The sequence below is a fragment of the Lytechinus pictus genome, chromosome 12 (genome assembly GCF_037042905.1).
Source record: "Lytechinus pictus isolate F3 Inbred chromosome 12, Lp3.0, whole genome shotgun sequence".
NCBI lineage: Eukaryota > Metazoa > Echinodermata > Echinoidea > Temnopleuroida > Toxopneustidae > Lytechinus > Lytechinus pictus.
This window is the reverse complement of record NC_087256.1, coordinates 2663463-2683997: the sequence shown is the minus strand read 5'-3', so window position 1 is coordinate 2683997 and position 20535 is coordinate 2663463. Positions and strand designations below refer to the sequence as shown.

The following is a 20535-nucleotide window of genomic DNA, read 5'->3' as shown; positions in this document are numbered from 1 at the left end:
TTTAAAATTAAAGTGTCATAAAATGGAAGTGTACATGTAACATTCCACAAATATAGAAAAATTATTCATAAATCAATCTAATCTAAAATTCAAATAGATCTATAGATAAGAAGTTGAAATCATTCCACAAAAGTCCCATCGTAAATCACTTCACGATGTGCACAGCTCAGCCTCAATCACACTGCACGCACACTCAATCATCCCCAGCAGTGACGGCACTATAGAGCAGACATCTAGGCCGCCAGAACCGGGGAAGAAATCTTCCCATTCCTGCTAAACTGAATGCTAAAGTGCCGACTTTTTTAATGAATTCCAAAGGCAGTAGGACATCTCTCTAGTATAAATCATGTGAAACTATCAATAAATGTTGAATATCACCCAGAATTATTACTTCAAGGGACAATGAAGAGCTTTCCAGGTCTTTTCAAAGCCGAATTCATCGTATTTGTTTGATACGATTACGAGTTGATGAAAATTAACCAGACTGTACCGTTATCCGAAGGGAATTGATATTAATCAATTCAAGAAAATAGCCTCAAAATTTCATTTCTTTATCACAACAATTAATTTTAAAGTATATGAAAAATATCTTTTGATGATTCAATCTTTAATATATATGATGAGTATTTTTGTAAAATTTTGCAAATGGAATAATAATTTCCCTCAAACCTCCAAATCCCCCTCCATTACAAATGGACTCTTCTCTTACTACATTTGGGAATTACCCTACCCTCGTACTCCTCGCTCTGCGCTGCAAGAACAAACGTTGGCTCGATCACCTGAAGAGTGTTGGCCCGTGCGTAAAGACAACGTATTAGCAGTTACGTTAGATCTAAATTCTGAAATCTGATTTTCGGATCGTTTTTTTGTACATAAAACATCACTTTATAGGAAAGAAATTACATGCAAATTTAAGATAAAATATATAAAATTCAGAAATATCGTACCTTAGACCGCAGTTACTGTTATTTCCTTTCAAATGATGATCAAAACATAATCATCCTCGATCCTTTCGTTTGTCATCGTAAGTTGCCATCTTGGATGACGTCATCATCCTTACAGACGTATTTACCAGTCGCTATACATCGCGATTCGTACCATGCATGCCGCTCGCATATTCAATTAACGTATATGTACGTGCACGCTATCAAATTATTAAAGTGCGTTGGAAAACCGGCCGGCGGGCGACTACGCACGCGCAAATACCAGGCTCATCTCGGGCTCAACCACTGAACTAGAAATACGTATTTCTAGTTCAGTGGGCTCAACACGCACTCCACATACATACAATTATGTACACACATTATCAAAATTGTCAAAAAACGTAATTTGAAAAGAAAAACCATAATGCCGTAATTTGAATGAAAAAACGTAATGATTACGGCAAAAACGTAATGGTTGGCAGCTCTGCAATAGTCAATTATTTGTGAAAGGTCTACTTCAGTAAATTATTGTATTTTTTTGGTTACAACTCATAAAGTGATTCAAGTATAGCTTGATGTTAAACAATAAGTTGGTCTTCGAGCAAAACAAACACGAGTCACAAAACAAAAATACACTGTTTGGAGACATAAATAATGCAACTAGTATCATTCTTTTATAACCCTAAGTTAGTTTTATGATTCAATTCAAAAACCTGATTCACACTCTCCATGCAAACATCAATACCATATCATACATGAATTCAAAATATTAATCAATTTTTGTCAAAACTATTCAGAATTGACTGCCCAATAATCAGTAGTTTAGATCAAAATATAGAGCAAGTCATACAGAGTTTATCTTACCCCATCTGAAGAGAAATGGGTCAACTCCAACTTTGGATCCTGGAGGTAAAACCTGCCATTAGACAATAAAAATTAATCATAATATCAGTTTAAAAAAAAAGAGATATAAGAGATTGACATAAAAACTGAAATGCAAAAAAGTAAAAATTTGCAGTTATAAAAAGACAATATGACAATGGAAAAGTAAATAAAAGTGCTTTACAGATTACCCAAGCAATCAGATTGGGGGGGGGGGTGGTTGTACAAACACATTGGTTTGGGGTGTATGGGGGTGGGTAGTTGGTAAAATCTGTTTCAACTATTCTAATTGACTTATATACCTTCTGTAATCAATCATGTACATCAATCCCGATCCTCCATGTGATAAGAAATAATAAAATAAAACAGCAGAACATGTCCCACAGTACAACCATGTAAAGATAAGATATTTTACATTTGCATATAACTAAATAAAGAGATATCTTGCACAAGAGCAATCACTGTCTATCAAATTCACTCAATCAAAATAGTAAATAAAATATCTGTCAAAGGAATATAAAAAGATAATAATTTAGACCAAATAATAATTGTAATACTTACACATTTATATAGGTCAATTTCTATATGTATTCTCAACTGTACATTACAATAATGTTATTATCATTACCCCGGCTAAAGCTATGCTGCCTAAAGGTGGTCTGGCATTCAAGGAATTTTTTCTGCCGGGGATTCACCTCACCTGGGTTGAGTGCAGCACAATGTGGGTATATATCTTGCTGAAGGAAAACACGCCATGACTGGGAATCGAACCCAACCCAACTAGACCACAACGCCTCCACAGATATAATCAAATAATTATGATCCGCATTTTTATTGAATTTCAATACCAACTTAACCATCCATTAGATTTGTGAATGTTCGGTTTAGCATATCAAAGGATAGGTCTCACCTCTGTCAGCCAATTTTCCTGAGTTGGAGTCTTAGGCATACCTGCAAAATGGATAATATAAAGCCATACTTTAATATGGTAGAAGCAATACATTTATTCCCATCACAAAATAAATAGTCAAACTCAATCATAAGTATAAGTTGGACCACCGAGATTAAAAATTAAGGCTTAATATGAAGTAAGAGCCTTATTTGGCCATCATCTAGTGCAGAAATCCCACAATACATGTTTCTTTCAAATCCTTCTGTTTGCTTAGACAAAACATTGAGGAAAGTGACACTGAAAAAAAATCTGATTAAGGAAGCTACAAATGTTGAACCTTCGTTTTGTTACGCTCCCTATAATACATGAGGACTTTTCAATATGAAACAATTATAATAATAATAATAACTAACAATAGTTATGATGATGATGGTGGTGGGGGTGGTGGTGGTGGTGGTGGTGGTGGTGGTGGTGGTGGTGGTGGTGGTGGTGGTGGTGGTGGTGGTGGTGGTGGTGGTGGTGGTGGTGGTGGTGGTGGTGGTGGTGGTGGTGGTGGTGGTGGTGGTGGTGGTGGTGGTGGTGGTGGTGGTGGTGGTGGTGGTGGTGGTGGTGGTGATGATGATGATGATGATGATGATGATGATGATGATGATGATGATGATGATGATGATGATGATGATGATGATGATGATGATGATCATCATCATCATCATCATTATGATCATGATGATCATGATCATAATGATAATGTTTTATTTACCAATGGTAGCCACTTCAGTTAGAAAGCTGCTCTACATAACATATTTTATTACCCTTCTCCAAACTAAATGCTGAGTACCTATCAAGGCAGAAGGCCCCATTTTTATCCAGGGATCAAACCCATGAAAGGCCTGATTACGCTCATCCCATGACTGTGCACTGTGTTGCTTATGCTTTTTTTGCTTCCCCCACAATTCAAAATGGGCATTTTCTGATCAGGAAGAGCGGCATGAAATTTTGAACATGTTCACAATTTTTAGCCGATCACGCCAATCTGAATAAAATACCTGTTGTTACCCTGTCTTCACAACATTATTATTATGCTGCTCCCGATTATAACCGAGTCCTATCCGGCTCTCCGCCGATTTAATGATCAGGATGGATCGGGGTCTCAGATCATGATAGTGGAATGGCACCTTAGATGATGATGATGATGATAATTAGCCTATAGTGTAAATTAGGCACCAAATACCCTCTGTACAGTACTCAAGGTGCATAGAGAGCAATGGTGTCAATCTGCAAAAAGTTCTATTCATCTGGGGGGATATTATGTAATAATGCAAAGCGCCATCCCCCCATGAATATAAAGCGTGAGCGGATCTACACCCATGATAGAGAGTTACAAAGGAAACACATTTTCAAAGGATTCGATGTCTTCATAAAGGCTATACCACAAAGAGGGGATGTATGAGCAAAGGATCACATCAACATCATCATTACCAAGTTTCATGAGTGTCCAGTTTTGATCCATTTGTTTGGCTGCCTGCAGGAAGTATCTACCATCAGTCCACATTGCTGCTTCATGCTCTGTCACAATAGCAGTACCTACAAGGAAATAAATCAATTAATATCCATCAATCTAAGTTATTGAGAGGATTACAAGATTATTTTCACTTGATTTATTTTGAATTTGCTATTTCTGAAGTTTTTTTCTTTGCATCAATGACTTGTATGCATGAATTCCTAACAGAATATGCTGATATTCATTATCAATTAATTCACTTCTGCATTTATTTTCAATATATATTTCATTGTTATATACTTAAGAATATTGTTCAGTTCAGGTTAATTCTATATTTGACATTAAACTATGGCTTTTAATTAATAACTGGCAATGGTATGGGATTTAATCTTACCACTTGATCCAGTAAAGCCAGTAATGAATGGTCGCCTGCAGTCACATTCTGCTAAATATTCATTCTGAAAATAAAATAACATAAATTACCCCAAAAATATTCATTAGTGATTATATTCAGGCAGTGGCGTAACAGGAGGGGGGCAGGGGGGGCAAGCTGCCCCCTGGCAGATTTCACCGGGAAAATAAAAACGGAAGAAGGGAGAAAGAAAGGAAAGGAAAGGAGGAAAAGGAAAGGGAAAAGTGAAAAGAAAACGAAGAAAAAACCTTTTTTTTTAATGGAAAAGGAAGGAAAGCGGGAAAATGTGCAAAATAAGAACATTTGAGAAAGAACAAATCATTCCGAAATAGGCCTATGTAATGCAATAGCACGGTGGGAAATAAATTAAAAGATGACAAAATGACAAACAATTGCTGGAAACGAAGGTAGAATGTAATTAATCAAAAGCTAAATTGGAAAACAAAGAAAAGGGACAAGAAAAAAAAATTAATAACACGACCTGGCTGCCGATGATTGAACTTAAAGAGCGGGAAGAAAGATGGACTGCATACAACATTATGATATAAGCTTGCTAAATTTTATGCAAATAGGCTACCGGGGCTTTGCCCCAGACCCCACGCAAGAGGCACTCTTCCAATAGGCAATTTTTTTTCTAGCTTGCTTTGCACACTGGCGAATTTTTACAATTTTTTCCCACATTGCTATGATTTGTCCCCTCAAAATATTTGCTTCATTACGCAACTGGTTTGAATAAATGTGTTTTGTAAAAGCTATATTCTGTATATGCCCGCGATTTGATTAAAATAGCGGCAATCTGCAAGGTTTAAATGGCTTTGATATCAAGAAGTTCCCGGGGCTCCGCCGCAGATCCCAACCGCACAGCACTGCGTATGGGAGGGTTGGGCCATGGCCCCCAAAAGTTCTACAAACAAGAACAAAAGAAAGGAGGAAAGAAAAGGAAACGAAAAGTGTAGGATATGATTTTGTTCACTGAATAGAATGTCAAAAAATAGCTCAAAGTTAGATTTCAATGAAAAGGTGATTTTTTTTCTCGCTTGCTTCGCTCGCTCGGGACTTATATAAAGCAGCTTTTTAGTATATGTGCTTTACTGCGCCCCTCGGTTTTTTTGGTTACTCTTCACGCTACTGCCGCAAAGAATCCTGTTCACAGTGGCGTACAGTCCACAAAAAAGGGAATCTAACGAAAGAGTGACATATATTATTCTCTGGAAATCATGTCAAAATCTATCACAAAATTGGATTTTTGTATTAAAAAGGTCGAATTTTTGCTCGCTCGCAACTTTTTTTAAAAAGATAAATTCTGCCGATACGCAATATCTGGCCTTCTCAAAATAGTAGCCTCATTACACCATTACGCCTGTTCATACCATGATATTACCGGGAAATTTTTGGCTCTTGCCCCCCCTGGCCACTGACCCCTGTTACGTTGCTGTATTCAGGTAAGTACTCAAAATAAAATCAAAGATGAAATACAGTAACTTCCAACATAAAATATACAATATTCATAAGTTCAAACAGATTCCATAAGGCAAGGGCTTTGTATAAATTTCTAGATCAAAAGGAGACAAATGTTTTCAGATCAAAATATCACAGATTCCTCTTAAAAGTCACAAACATTACATTTTAATCAAATAATTTACATAACATCCCTTTTCATTTAAAAAGTAGAATTTGAATATATTTTTCCACAAAACTTCATCAAAAAGAACATAATTTTGAATGGTGCAATTTGGAAACTCACTACCAAGTAATACTCACCTCGCTTATTCTTCTGTCATAAGTCCCCCAAAACGGGGTGTCAATGATAAGCCGCTATCAAAAGCCACCCCCCCCCCCATGATAATCAGGATGTATTAGTGTAACACATAAAAAAAATGATTTTAAAAGTGTCAAGTGGGCAACCTAATATTGCATTTGTTCACCAGCAGGTACTAGGTTTGAAGACAGACATTTTTCCTCATTTTTAATTTACCCTTTCTTGTACTTCTCTTAGTTCTCTTTACTTTTATGTTTTGCTCTCTTCTAAGCGCCTTGGGCATTTAATCAAAATGAAAAAGACGCTATATAAATCATATGTATTATTGTCATATGTATTAATAATGGAAATTATCATGGTAGTATTCTGCTTCAGGATAAGTGAACCAGTGAGTCCTTATATACCAAATATATCTCATCACATACGTCATGCAATGATATAGGCTTCTTAGTGATGCATCTATCAGGGTGCGACATAAGCGCTTGCCCGATTGCCCGGGGCAAGTAAAAGTTAGAGTCGGGCAAGTGTTTTGAAACAAAAACAAAAAGTAATTGCCCGAATCGGGCAAGCAAAATTCTCATATGGAAATAATATTTTAGAAAGATTCCCCATATTTCACCATGAAAAATAAAGAAAAGAAATAGAGACAAAAAAGCCATATCATTTTCTTCTTTCAAAAAAGTTTATAAGTCATAATTCGAATTGCAAAATTTGCGCGATTTTGTGCAAGAGACACACAGCTCAGACACAAACATGTACACACACAACCTCACACACAAAATCAATGGCATGCAAGTCTAGCATACCTAGCTAGCGCGCGCCTGGCCACGTCCACGCAGCCCATATGCATGTAGTTAAGTTTCTACCGACGAACGAGGTTTGCACTGGAAGAAATCTCATACAGAACTGTCAAAATTCACATTTCTTACCAATGGAAACTCTTGTAATGTCCATATTTCCTAAAAATTGAGGTAATTCTGTCATTTGTAAGCAGTAAAAGAAGAAATCATCGCTTCTGTATTGCTTCAATATGATCGGGTTTCGAATGATATCGTCTGTTACATACACACTGAAATACATTGTTTGACAGTCCCACATATGCATTTGTGTGTATGTTGATAAACTTGAATTGGTTTCTCTCGTAACTATTTTTTTTTGCCAAAAAGAAATTGATAATTTTTCTTCTTTATTTATGACTGGATAGTTTGAGCATTCTTCCTCTGTTTTCTTTCTCTCTGCTTATCTTTCCTTCATTTCTTTTCAATCTTTGATCTTTCTTTTTTTCCCCCATCCATCCTTTCTTTTCTTCCTAATTTTTTTTTCTGCCTTCCTTCATCTCTTTCCTTCATTGAATTCCTTTCTTTCTGTTCGTTCTACCTTTCTTTCTTTTTTCCTTCCTTCCATCTATCCTTTACCTTTTTTTCTTCCTTTCTCTCGTTGTTTCTTTCCCTTTCCTTCCTTCCATCCATCCTTTCTCCACCTTTTTTTTTTCTCTTTTCTTTCTTCCTTTCTTTCCTTCTACCTTTTTTCTTTCTTTAGTCCTTCCTTTCTTTCTTTCCTTCTTTCTTTCCTTTCTTTCTTTTTCTTCCCCTCAGTCTTTCTCTATTTTTTTTTCGTTTGTTTCTTTCCTTCTTTCTTTCTTTCCATCATTCTCTTCCCCATGGCCATTCTCTCTCTCTCTTTCGTTCTTTTTTTGTTCTTAATTTTTTATTTTTTTTTATTTTTTCTTTCTTCCATCCTTTATTTCTTCCTCCTTTCTGTCTTCTTTATTTTTCCCTTCCTTCCATCTATCCTTTTACCTTTTCTTTCTTCCTTTCTTCTTTCCTTTCTCTCGTTCTTTCTTTCCTTTTTCCTTCCACCCAGCCATCCTTTCTTCAGCTTTTCTTTTTCTCTTTTCTTTCTTCCTTCCTTTTTTCTTTTACCTTTTGCTTTCTTTAGGCCTTCCTTTCATTTTCTTCCCCCCAGTCTCTCTATTTTTTTTTCTTTCTTTTTTCTTTACTTCTTTCTTTCCTTCTTTTTTTCATTTTTTCTTTCTTTCCATCTTTCTCTTCCCTACAGCCATTCTCTCTCTCTTTCCTTCTTTTTCTTCCCTACAGCCATTCTCTCTCTCTTTCCTTCTTTTTTTTTGTTCTTTCTTTCTTTATTTTTTTTCTTTCTCTGGTTATTTTCAGTGATTTTCCCTTTTTTATTGTGTGTCTTTATCCCTACAAAGTACATGGAAAAAATATGAGATTAAGAAATTAATTAAAGAGCATATTAACCATATTTTTTGTCATGATGTAGAAGATAAAAATCGTTTTTAAAAAAGAAATACAATTACAAGGTATACATCAGTAGTCATGTTGAAAAATATATAAAAATAGCCATCAATAGTATGGAATGTAAAACCGTAAGCCTATATTGTTTTGAAGCAATAAAACTTTGTTTTGAAGGATTTTTTTTCGGGCAAGTGAAATCTACATTCGGGCAAGTATTTTCCAACTATTTGAAAATTTACTTGCCCGACCAGGCAAGTGCTTCAAAAAAGTTATGTAGCACCCTGCATCTATTAAAGAAAACCAAAACCCAAGAAGAGAAGCAATCTTTAATACTGAAAAGAGTAAAATGAGAGGAACAATTTAAAACAATTTTCATATTTCCAGATTTTCCCCTTTATTTTACATATTTCATATCATCTCCTCCTAACCTTGACATATGTGGTGTGAATTATATTTTCCCATGACATATGTTATGCTCAGAATGAGGCAATATGCAATTTTAAAGATAATAGGGAAAATCTGAAAAATTCTGTACAAAACAAATAGAGAGTTGTCCACAAAATCAGCCATTTTCAAAGCATGTTTGCCAATTTGAGGATCCCCATAGAAAGTACAAGACTTTTTAAACGTCCATAACTTTCTTATTTCACAACCGATTTTGATGAAACTTGTTTAAATTGTTCCTCTTATATTACCTTTTCCAATAAGATTGCTTCTCATCTTGGGTCTTGGTTTCCTTTATACATTGCACTTACCTGATGAGAATCACATGATGGGATGATATAGGCTTGTATTGGACCTCCATACTTAGTACTTTGCATAAATCCACGCAATTTCTGAAGCAACAAAGTGGTATTTTTGGCCATGGCTGTTACCTGTGTAAAAATAAAATCAAAGCAAAATATTCAATAATGCATGCAGTGCTTTATACAGTGCGTATAAAAAAAAAGTTTACTCTTTGAAAAAGCTCTCCAAATTTTTTTTTTTACAAATTGTGGTTGGTTTTTTCATATATATTCTTAGGGTTGGGTAGCTTCTATCATATGATCATATGGCCATCGACTAAATATTACGCTTGAGTGAACACTAGCCACTTTTGCAAAGTTCGCAGAAATTGGTTTGCGCAGAAATGCTAAGATTCACTATGTGTCAAGAAAAGAGTCTTCTTCTAAGTACATTTCATGATTCAGTCTTCTACATGACCACCATGTCTTTCTACACACAGTCTTGCTCTTCGAAGCATGTCCTGAACTGCTCCGCGAATCATAGCTCTATCTTGTCGGAGGACGTTGATCTTTCTGGATATTCGTCTCTCTATCTCATCCAAGTCTGCAGGTGGGGTAGCAAAGACCTTCGCCTTGAGGTATCCCCAGAGGAAAAAATCCAAAGGGGTCAGGTCTGGGGACCTAGGTGGCCATTCAGTGGGGCGGTTCAACGCGATCACGTGGTCCCAAACAGTTCAGTGAGGTGCTCTGTGACGATTCTCCTCCTGTGTGCTGGGGCACCATCCTGAGTCCACCAAATGCGTTGAAAATGCCCGTTCTCTCCTCGACGATACCTCGGCATACGATCAATCACTGGAACAACATGATGGAGGATCATTCTGCTGTACTCTTCTCCGTTTATATTATTCCGGAAGAAGAAAGGGCGGATGATGGAACCATTGCCCATTAACCCTACCCACACTGTAACCTTGCCTCTGTTGTCATTTCTTTAGTAGCTGAAATCACGAGGTGGTTGTCTTCGTGGTCGATATGACGTTACATTGTGGGTGTTCACGCTTGAATTAATGGCAAATCCTGACTTATCTCCCATTACCAAATAATCCAAAAAGCGTCTAGGACGTGCGAGAAGCCACTGGCAAAAGTCTAAGCGTCGTGGCAGATCTCCAGGAAGGATTTGATGCCGCTTGACATTTAGTATGGATGGAAAATGTGAAGATCTAGGCGAGTTATCCTGTTGAATGTTGACGAGGGCAAATCAAGTTCATTACGACGACTACTTATCCCACCTGCTGGATGATTCTGCAGAAGATTCCTAACTGCTTGGATGTTAGCATCATACCTTCCTGATCTTCTTCGTCCTGATCTACCTCTGTTCCTGTTTAGGCTTGTTCCGGTAGCTCTGTACTTGGAGACGTTTTTGTAAACTGCTGCACGTGATGGGCATCTAACATTCGGGTAAAGTTCGCGAAACCTCCGGATGACCGCTGCAACACTGTTGGTGCGGTAATAAACTCTAACCATTAAAGATCTCTGCTGGGCTGTGTACTGTGGTCTCGCCATTTTGCTTTGCTTTGAAGAGCTAGATCATTATTGAACATGATGCCAAACATCTGAAGAAAATACCTAGAGCAATTCATTGATCTCTTCAGATACTATTTGTCTATTTTTAAAAGACTAAATTACCAAGAGGATTAGGATAGTGAAGGTGGTATTTGCATAAATTATGTTTTGTAATTAATTGGATCTGTTAGTGTCATGGATAACATGAATAAGATCTAGGCTCTGGGTACATAGCTACATGAAAAGATGGCATTGGGGTGGTAAATGGGGGTGGGGTTATGGGTATAATGTTGAGTAAGGAGAAAATTCTAGGAGGTTTTCACTCAATTAAATTATTCTTTGCTAGAAATTGATGGTGTTGCTGTATGATTTTCACTTCAAATAATTCGGATCAATCTGATCAGTTTCTGTTCAAGTCACTTTTCAGATTTTTTAAAAAAAGCTTTGGTGTTCACTCATGTGGAGATTTCTGCCGACAATCTTGATATAATTTAATATATGTGGGTCATACCTATATATCAATATAAAAGAAATATCAGGATATTGTCAAAATTTCATTTTAATGGAATTTTTCAAAGTGTAAACTTTTTTTGATACGCATTGTATAATGCATTTAAGTGCTACAATATACTAATAGTATTACCCACCTTTGGTATGGTTACCCTGATCAGGTACTCATTTTCTACCAGGAAACCAACCTGGGTGGAGAATGGCAAACGTAGATATAAGAATCCGAAAAGTGGAGCCAGCAAAATTTTGCTTGGTGACACATTGAGGACAGTTCTAGCTTTATGGAAAGAATAGTGCATTGTGAGTGTGGAATGACTTCTTGGAGCTAATTTAGTTTTGATTTACATCAGACCTCCCAACATTTCATCAAAGAAAATCATAAAAAGATTGCAACTGTACAAGGGAGCATAGCAAGGGCCTTGTATTATATGACCTATTGAGCCCTACATGACCTTTGACCTCGTCATCCTCATCAACACACATCTGGTATTACCCAAGGATCATTTGTACCACGTGTGAACACAATTGATGCAGAAATCAAGAAATGAGAGCAAGTTAAACAAGTGGAATGCCTCTGGCCGTCTCACCTGCATCACGCGATTCAATATAGCAGCAGTGCTGATTTTGAAAACTACTATAACTCGCACAAGATGTTCAGTGATACTTGGTTACTCTTATTTCCACGTTTTATGAACTAGACCAATACACTTATAGAGATATGATGGCAATTCAACAAATACCCCCAACGTGGCCAAAGTTCTTTGACCTTACATGACCTTTGACCTTGATCATGTGACCTGAAACTCGCACAGGATGTTCAGTAATACTTGATTACTATTATGTCCAAGTTTTATGAACTAGACCAACACACTTTCAAATTTATGGCTGTAATTCAACAAATACCCCAATTTGGCCAAAGTTCATTGACCCTAAATGACCTTTGACCTTGATCATGTGACCTGAAACTTGCACAGGATGTTCAGTAATACTTGATTACTATTATGTCAAAGTTTCATGAATCAGATCCATAAACTTTCAAAGTTATGATGGTAATTCAACAGATACCCCCAATTCGGCCAAAGTTCATTGACCCTAAATGACCTTTGACCTTGGTCATGTGATGTGAAACTCAAGCAGGATGTTCAGTGATACTTGATTAACCTTATGTATAAGTTTCATGAACTAGGTCCATATATTTTCTAAGTTATGATGAAATTTCAAAAACTTAACCTTAGGTTAAGATTTTGATGTTGATTCCCCCAACATGGTCTAAGTTCATTGACCCTAAATGACCTTTGACCTTGGTCATGTGACATGAAACTCAGGCAGGATGTTCAGTAATACTTGATTAACCTTATGGCCAAGTTTCATGAACTAGGTCCATATACTTTCTAAGTTATGCTGTCATTTCAAAAACTTAACCTCAGGTTAAGATTTGGTGTTGACGCCGCCGCCGTCGGAAAAGCGGCGCCTATAGTCTCACTCTGCTATGCAGGTGAGACAACAAAAACTTTGACATTTTCGTAGCAGACCAAGACACCAATATCAACTGCTGACATTGGTATGGTGTAATGAAAAATGTATCAGAACCAGTTGAGCAAACTCAAGTCCTTGAAGTTTTGAATTTCAGATTGATTTGTTTTATTTCATTTTTTCTACAATATTACAAGGTTACACAATATTATCAAACATGTAGATCTAGTCTATTCATAATCTATTAGGACTAGATCTATATTAAATTATTCAGATATTTTGATTACCCTAATAGTTTGCAGCAATAAAATAATCAAACTAATTTGCAAATTTATAACAATACATAGACATATAACGAATTGTCTAACAAATATAACAAAAGTGTTCAATCTTTTAATTGTAAAGACTTTGGTGGAATGTTTGTTGACAAACAAATGGTAGCACTGCTAGCTTCCTTCAAGGCACGTAAAATTTTCTGGGTTTTTTTGGTTTAATTTGTCATCGCTTTTATTGTTTTCCAGAAAGTATTATCATCAGCAAAAATATTTTAAGTTATTGCATTTATTGGTGTCTAAGTACTTTATCAAACAATCACGGGAATTGCGCATACAATAAATCTGGAATCTAGTTATAAAATACTGACAAGCTGAATTAAGGTTGTTCATAAAAGTTCATAAAAATTTATTTCCACATTCATATACATAAAAAGATGTCAAAGACACCAGTACATAGAAAACTTACATAATACATCAGAATACAAAGCAGACAAATGAACAAAACAAAAAAATAGTAATATATGTCTAGAATGTGGGGGAGCAACAAAGGTCAAATACTTATCGAGGTTGCTCCCAGGGTCATATGGTTAAAAAAGATAGATATAAACAAAGACAAATAACAAAAATAAAAACAATCACAAATAAATACTTAAAAGAAAGGAACCCCCCCCCCCCCTAAGCAGGCATTCTAAGTTGTAAATGTGAATCTTTTCAGAATAAATAATTTATAATTACGTTTAAATGATGCAAGTGTGTTACAAGCTTTCAAGTTGTATGGTACACTGTTCCAACATTTAGGTCCTGAATATTTTATAGTTGTATAAGAAAAGTTATATCTAAATAAAGGGAGACGCATACTACATGTAATATATGACCTAGTTTCATATCTGCGGGTCAAGTTGTCAGATAAAAATATATCATTGAAAGTGTCAGGCAAAGATTTTTTGAAGTATAGAAACATAAAACTTGCTGTTTGGATTTCACATATTTCTGTTACTCTCAAAATTCTATATTGATAAAACAGAGGAGCAGTTGGTGAAAGAGGATGAGTATTACTTATAATTCTGATTGCACGTTTTTGGAGTATAATTATTCTTTTGGTCAAATATTTGGCACAATGGCCCCATACAATGTTACAGTAAGTAATGTAAGGCAATACCATAGTATTATATAAAGTTAACAGTATTTGTTTTGGTATAAATTGATTATTACTATTAGCGCCACCAACGACCTTCCTTTTATTTCTGTGGAAGAGACATGGGAAGCCACTTTCCAGGCCAAGGTAAGCAATTTTGCTCTTTTTTATGTGCTTTTTATATAAAAAATAATATAAAAATTGAAAATGGGGTGCCAGTTACCAGAAAAAGCCCGGTCCTGGTGAGTGGTCTGGATGTATACGATGCAGGGCCCTCCTGGGCATAAACGCATCGGGTACTTGACCTGGATTTTGCCATGACCGGCAGGGGCACTACACCGGGTGAACACCCTACTCTTTGACGAATAGTGTACTGGTTTTAACGTGCATAGGTTGTACCTCTCCTATACATGGGACCAACATTTGCGTCCTTTCCGATGGACGGAGTGTTTTCCAACTGTATTCACACCTGCACTAAATACAGTGGTGAGGCACGCTAACACACAACGCTATAGCATCAGACTTTTTTGTTAGACGCGTTTCGGCATGAGCGGGACTTGAACCCCTCACGTTGAGATCTAAGATCTTATCCGAAACTAGACCAAAAGCTTCAGTCTCTGTATTTTGGTTGTTCCGCTGAACTACCTTGGCTCCACTCACCAATACAAAGACTGAAGAGTTGTTGGCCCGTGGCTATAGACAACATATAAGTGAACTAACGTTTTATAGGTCGCAATTTAAAACTGTTCAGCGAAATTTACAGTTTCATGGTTTCCATTATCAGGGAAATATAAATAACTTAAGTAATTGCGTACCTTGGACCGGAGTTATTGAAAAAAATTCCTCTGGATGATTGAGAAATCTTTCATCTAAGACATTTTCACCTAAGCTGACAGTTTTTCTTGCAAGTCGCCACCTTGAATGACGTCATTATCCTTATTAACTTTTTAATGTCTCGATATATCGAATGTCGTCTGCTTCCTGTGATCGTAGCGGTTTAGCTCGCATATGGAGCAGATCGTATAATATCGAAAGCAATATCGATATCACATTCGGAAATTGTTGACGCCCTCTCCGTTCGTTGGTAAATATCTCACATTTTGGCTGCCATTTTGGGGGTGATTCTCGAGACCAAGACAAGTAAACATCGATAAAGTACTATTTTCATACCTTTTGATCTATTTTTTTCATTTCCTTATTTTTTATATATTCAAGACAGTAGTTACATGTAGGTAGTTTCTAAATCCTTAGACTGTAAATTTGATTTAAAAAAATATTGAAGTCTGGACAGTTAGTCGGCGAATTGGTGGAAGTGATAACACATGCGAGCTCACAATAACGAACTACCGTCGGTGAATGGGGATTATATTATAGTGAAAATAATGTCAGAAATTGTTAAGGAAATCCCTACCTCGGGCGATGTTCATGCAGGCTCCACTCCACTTCACTACCGCTACACTACGCTCCACCTACCATTTCGGATATACCAAGTCACAAAGGTGGGATGGCAATCATGATAATCGTAAAAATTAAACAAACAAAAATATAACGAAAAAGATGATTGACTTAATATCTTACTCTACACCCGTATTTCACTCGGTTTTCATCCTCCGGTTATCCTCAAAATTTGTGATTTTGGGCCAGTATCTTTTCCTCACACGTATTATTCACGGCCGATTTCAAATCATCGCATGCGATCGCGATTAGTCGCAGGTCAAACCGATCGCATGCCATGATTTGAAATCGGCCGTGAATAATAAGTGTGAGGAAAAAGATACTGGCCCAAAATCACCAATTTGGAGGATGAAAACGGAGTGAAATACGGGTGTAGGGTAAGATATTAAGTCAATCATCTTTTTCGTTACATTTTTTTTGTTTAATTTTTACGATTATCATGATTGCCATCCCACCTTTGTGACTCGGTATATCCGAAATGGTTCACGGTCCCGATATTCGGGTAGGTGGAGCGTAGTGTAGCGGTAGTGAAGTGGAGTGGAACCTGCATGAACATCGCCCGAGGTAGGAAATCCCAAGAAACAACGGTTATTCCTGTCTAGTGTCTAATCCGAAACATGCGCTCTAGTGAGTCTAGAGAGTCTAGTCTAACCGACTGAGTAACTAACGACGGAATGAGTTTCGGCATAGAATCGGCAAACAGTATTCCAGTTATGAAGCGATGTTAACCGACAATTTAAAAATCCACTGCATAAATACGTTCGTAGTGCGAGGTTTGTGTAGCACACTGAAACTAGACCAAAAGCTTCAGTCTCTGTATTTTGGTTGTTCCGCTGAACTGCGTTGGCTCACTGACCAATACATAGACTGAAGGGGATGGGGCCCCGTACCTACAGCCAACGTATAGTGAACTAGCGTTTTATAGATCGCGATTTAAAACTGTTTTTTAAGCAAAATTGAAAGTTTCATGGTTTCCATTATCAGGGAAATATAAATAACTTAAGTAATTGCATACCTTGGGCCGGAGTTATTGAAAAAAATCCTCTGGATGATTGAGAAATCTGTCATCTAAGACATTTTCACCTGACCTGACGGTTTTTCTTGCAAGTTGCCATCTTGAATGACGTCATTATTGTTTTTAAGTTTTTAATGTCTCGATATATCGCGATTATACATAGTATCGTTTATCTTCGTGTAGTGTATCGTATCGTATTATTGTATTCGTTTATTGCCATATGTAGGTGTGCTGATTGCTGGTGGTAATTTTGTTATTTGATTCCCCGGTTTGATTCATTAATTTATTTTAGTAATTATGGCTGACTACTGGTGCTGTAATTGTGACCGTAATTTGACTAATCATCCTAATAAAAAATTTAAAAAATGCAAAAATGGATCACCATGATTACTCCACTGCTGACGCAATAAAATTATTAGGAATAGAAATGACACCCGATCAAAAATAAAAAAAAATCATTTGCGACAGATGCTGCAGAATAATTTTGAAATTAGCTGAAAGTAATTCAAATGTAATTAAAAATAAATCCAAATTAAAGAAAATCAGTAGAATCAATGTTTACTTGGGGAGGAAGGTGAAGACCAGCTATGCTTCGCCATTTCTTCGAAAGAAACGAAGACGACTCACAAGCCCACATGCACAGACACCCCTTCAAAAATAAGATGTCACGACACAAACGCAACCAGAAAAACGGCGGGTAAGTTTCTCTTTAAATCACACATTTCGAGACTTGATTGTCCATAGACACATTAAACAACATTTTACCGAGCCCAAAATGAAGAGATAAGACAATAATCCCATGTCAAATGATAAAAATAGAAAATCAAATTAACCACAAGAAAAAAAAAACAACTGGACCAGTTGGACCAGTAACTCTTGAAATTGGAGCATTGGTTTATCGGTCTGGTAATACTGGTCTAGTTACAAATAATACTGCTCCAGTTATTGGTCTTGAATAGGCCTATAGTAACTGGGATTTTAAACTGGTCTTAATTATACTGGAGTCTGTTACTGATGTTTACGATAAGTGGTCGGTATCCAACTGAGTGAACTCAATTGGTCTTACTGGTAGTCCCTATTGGTCTTATTGGTTGTTCATTTGGTCTTCCTGGCGTAACAGGCGGGGGGGGGGGGGGGGGCTGCCCCGGCCCTGACGGATTTCACCGAGAAAAGGCGAAAAGAGAGAAAGGGAAAATGAAGAAAAGAAAACGAGGAAAGAGGCCGGGGTGGGCGGAATGGGAAAGGTGAAAAAGCAAAGGCAAATGACAACAATAAAGAAAGAAAGAATTAGAACATGCGAGAAAATATAGGCCTTTACATGTCTTTAGCAGGAGACTCAGTGGCATGGACAAGAATGGTGGACAATGAGAGAAATAGACAAAAAGAGATACGAAATGAAGGTAGAGACAAAGGTTGAATTTGAAAATCAGAATATGAAGAAAAGGAACAAGAAAAAAAATCAATAACACGACAAAGCTGCCGCGGATTGAAAAAAAAAACGAAGGAAAGAAAGTGTATGAAAGTGAGGTACAACACGTGCTCAACAGTGGCGTAACTACGGGGGGGGGGGGGGGGGCATGGGGGCACGTGCCCCCCCCCCCCAATCGGCTGGCAAAAATATTTAAACAAGTGGAACGCCTCTGGCAGTCTCGCCTGCATTACGCAATTTAATATAGCAGCAGTGCTTACTTTGAAAACTACTATAAAATAATCATTCACAAACACACCATTCATATAATGACATAATACCACGTTCATTGACCATAGATGACATTTGAACGGTGACTTAAGACTTGTCAAATACACCCATGTCCACATTTCATTCACTCTATCCATAAACTTTCAAAGTTATGATGGCAATTCAACAATTACCCCAACATGGCCTAAGTTTATTGACCTTAACTGACCTTTGACCTTGGTTTTGTGACCTGAAACTCACAGGGGATGTTTAGTGATACTTGATTACTCTTATATCCCAAGTTTTATGAACTAGATCCATAAACTTCAGAGTTAGGATGGTAATTCAACAAATACCCCCAACACAGCCAAAGTTCATTGACCTTAAATGACCTTTGACCATGGTCATGTGACCTGAAACTCGTACAGGATGTTCAGTGATACTCGATTACTCTTATGTCCAAGTTTTATGAACTAGATCCATAAACCTTCAGAGTTAGGATGGTAATTTAACAAAGACCCCCAACACGGCCAAAGTTCATTGACCTTAAATGACCACTGACCATGGTCATGTGACCTGAAACTCGCACAAGATATTCAGTGGTACTTGATTAACCTAATGTCCAAGTTTAATGAACTAGATCCATAAATTTTCAAAGTTATGAAGGTAATTCAACAAATACCCCCAACTTGGCCAAAGTTCATTGACCCTAAATGACCTTTGACCTTGGCCATGTGACCTGAAACTCAAGCAGGATGTTCAGTAATACTTGATTAACCTTATGTCCAAGTTTCATGAACTAGGTCCATATACTTTCTAAGTTATGATGTCATTTCAAAAACTTAACCTTAGGTTAAGATTTGATGTTGACGCCGCCGTCGCCGTCGGAAAAGCTATGCAGGCGAGACAAAAACGGGAAAAGGAGAAAAAGAGGGAGAAAGGAAGAGCTCGTCAGGGGGGGGCAGACTGCCCCCTCTGCCCCCCCCCCCCCCCCCCCGTAGGTACGCTAGTGGGTAGTTATCATTTTCCCAATATTTTATAATAAAGTAGGCCTATTAAAAAATTAATAACCTTTGATTTCCATATCGGAAAGACGGTGAAAATCGCCGACTTTCCATGTTCAGTGGGGAGCTGGACCCACAGGTCTCTCCCGTCCTCCAAACACTGTAGCGCTTCCCGCTGGTCAGGCTTGAGAGTGAAGTCTTCCCCGAATATCCCCTTGGCTACAGCATCCATCATGCAGGCCTTACGTTTATGCTGCTTGAACTAACGTGATCGTTTGTCGTCTGCTACTTATGATCGTAGCGGTTACACTCGCATAAGGAGCAGATCGTATAATATCGAAAGCAATATCGATTATCACATTCGTGATTGTTGACGCCCTCTCCGTTCGTTTGTAAATATTTCATAGTTTGGCTGCCATTTTGACAATTTTTATCGTGTTCAACCCAATTAAACATCGGTAAAGTATAATTTTCATGCCTTTTCATCGATATCGTTTAAAGTATTTTGATAATGAAATATAAAGTTTTAAAAGTTTGTTGGTTATACATCCTTAGATTGTAAATTCGATGTGTAAAATTACATCAAACTTTGGACTGTGAATTGACAAAAGGGAGGGAATGAGAACACATGCGAGCCCACACGTATACCCTACCGTCGGTAAATGGGGATTACAGTAAAATGTCAGAAATTGTTGAATAAATCCCCAGAAACGACGGTTATTCCTGTCTAACTGAAACACCCCCCCCCCCCCCCAGATCAGTTAGTTACTAGTAGTCACCTCAGCTGCGCTCTCCCGGCGCGCTGCGGCGGTAATTTCCCAGCTAATCGCCCGACCCGGCCCGGGCTACATCGACGGTCCGGACTCCGGGCATTGCTGGTTTTAGATGACCAAGTTTGGGCGCAATACCTATACATTTCTGACGATTCAACATCATAATAACCTAGGCACAAATTTCATGTTATGAGCTTAATATCTTTATGTATACATCTTGGTGATGAAAAAAAGGGGAACCAAATGAATACAAAATTAATCTCACCTTAGAAATGCAAGCTTTCTACCATTCACATCTATGAAGC

At 37.3% G+C, this 20535-nt stretch overlaps 1 protein-coding gene across 1 annotated transcript in view; it reads right to left on the bottom strand.

Annotated features, from left to right (window-relative positions):
• LOC129273361 (xaa-Pro aminopeptidase 1-like) overlaps positions 1 to 20535 on the bottom strand; it is a 38767-nt gene extending 18232 nt beyond the window's left edge. Inside the window, exons 1-7 of the mRNA XM_054910385.2 lie at positions 20496 to 20535; positions 11560 to 11610; positions 9383 to 9502; positions 4593 to 4656; positions 4177 to 4281; positions 2716 to 2756; positions 1788 to 1839 (exon numbers count right to left, since the gene is read on the bottom strand). Coding sequence (XP_054766360.2) covers positions 1788 to 1839; positions 2716 to 2756; positions 4177 to 4281; positions 4593 to 4656; positions 9383 to 9493 — 373 coding nt within the window. The 5' untranslated portion in view covers positions 9494 to 9502; positions 11560 to 11610; positions 20496 to 20535. The remainder of the gene's footprint in view (positions 1 to 1787; positions 1840 to 2715; positions 2757 to 4176; positions 4282 to 4592; positions 4657 to 9382; positions 9503 to 11559; positions 11611 to 20495) is intronic.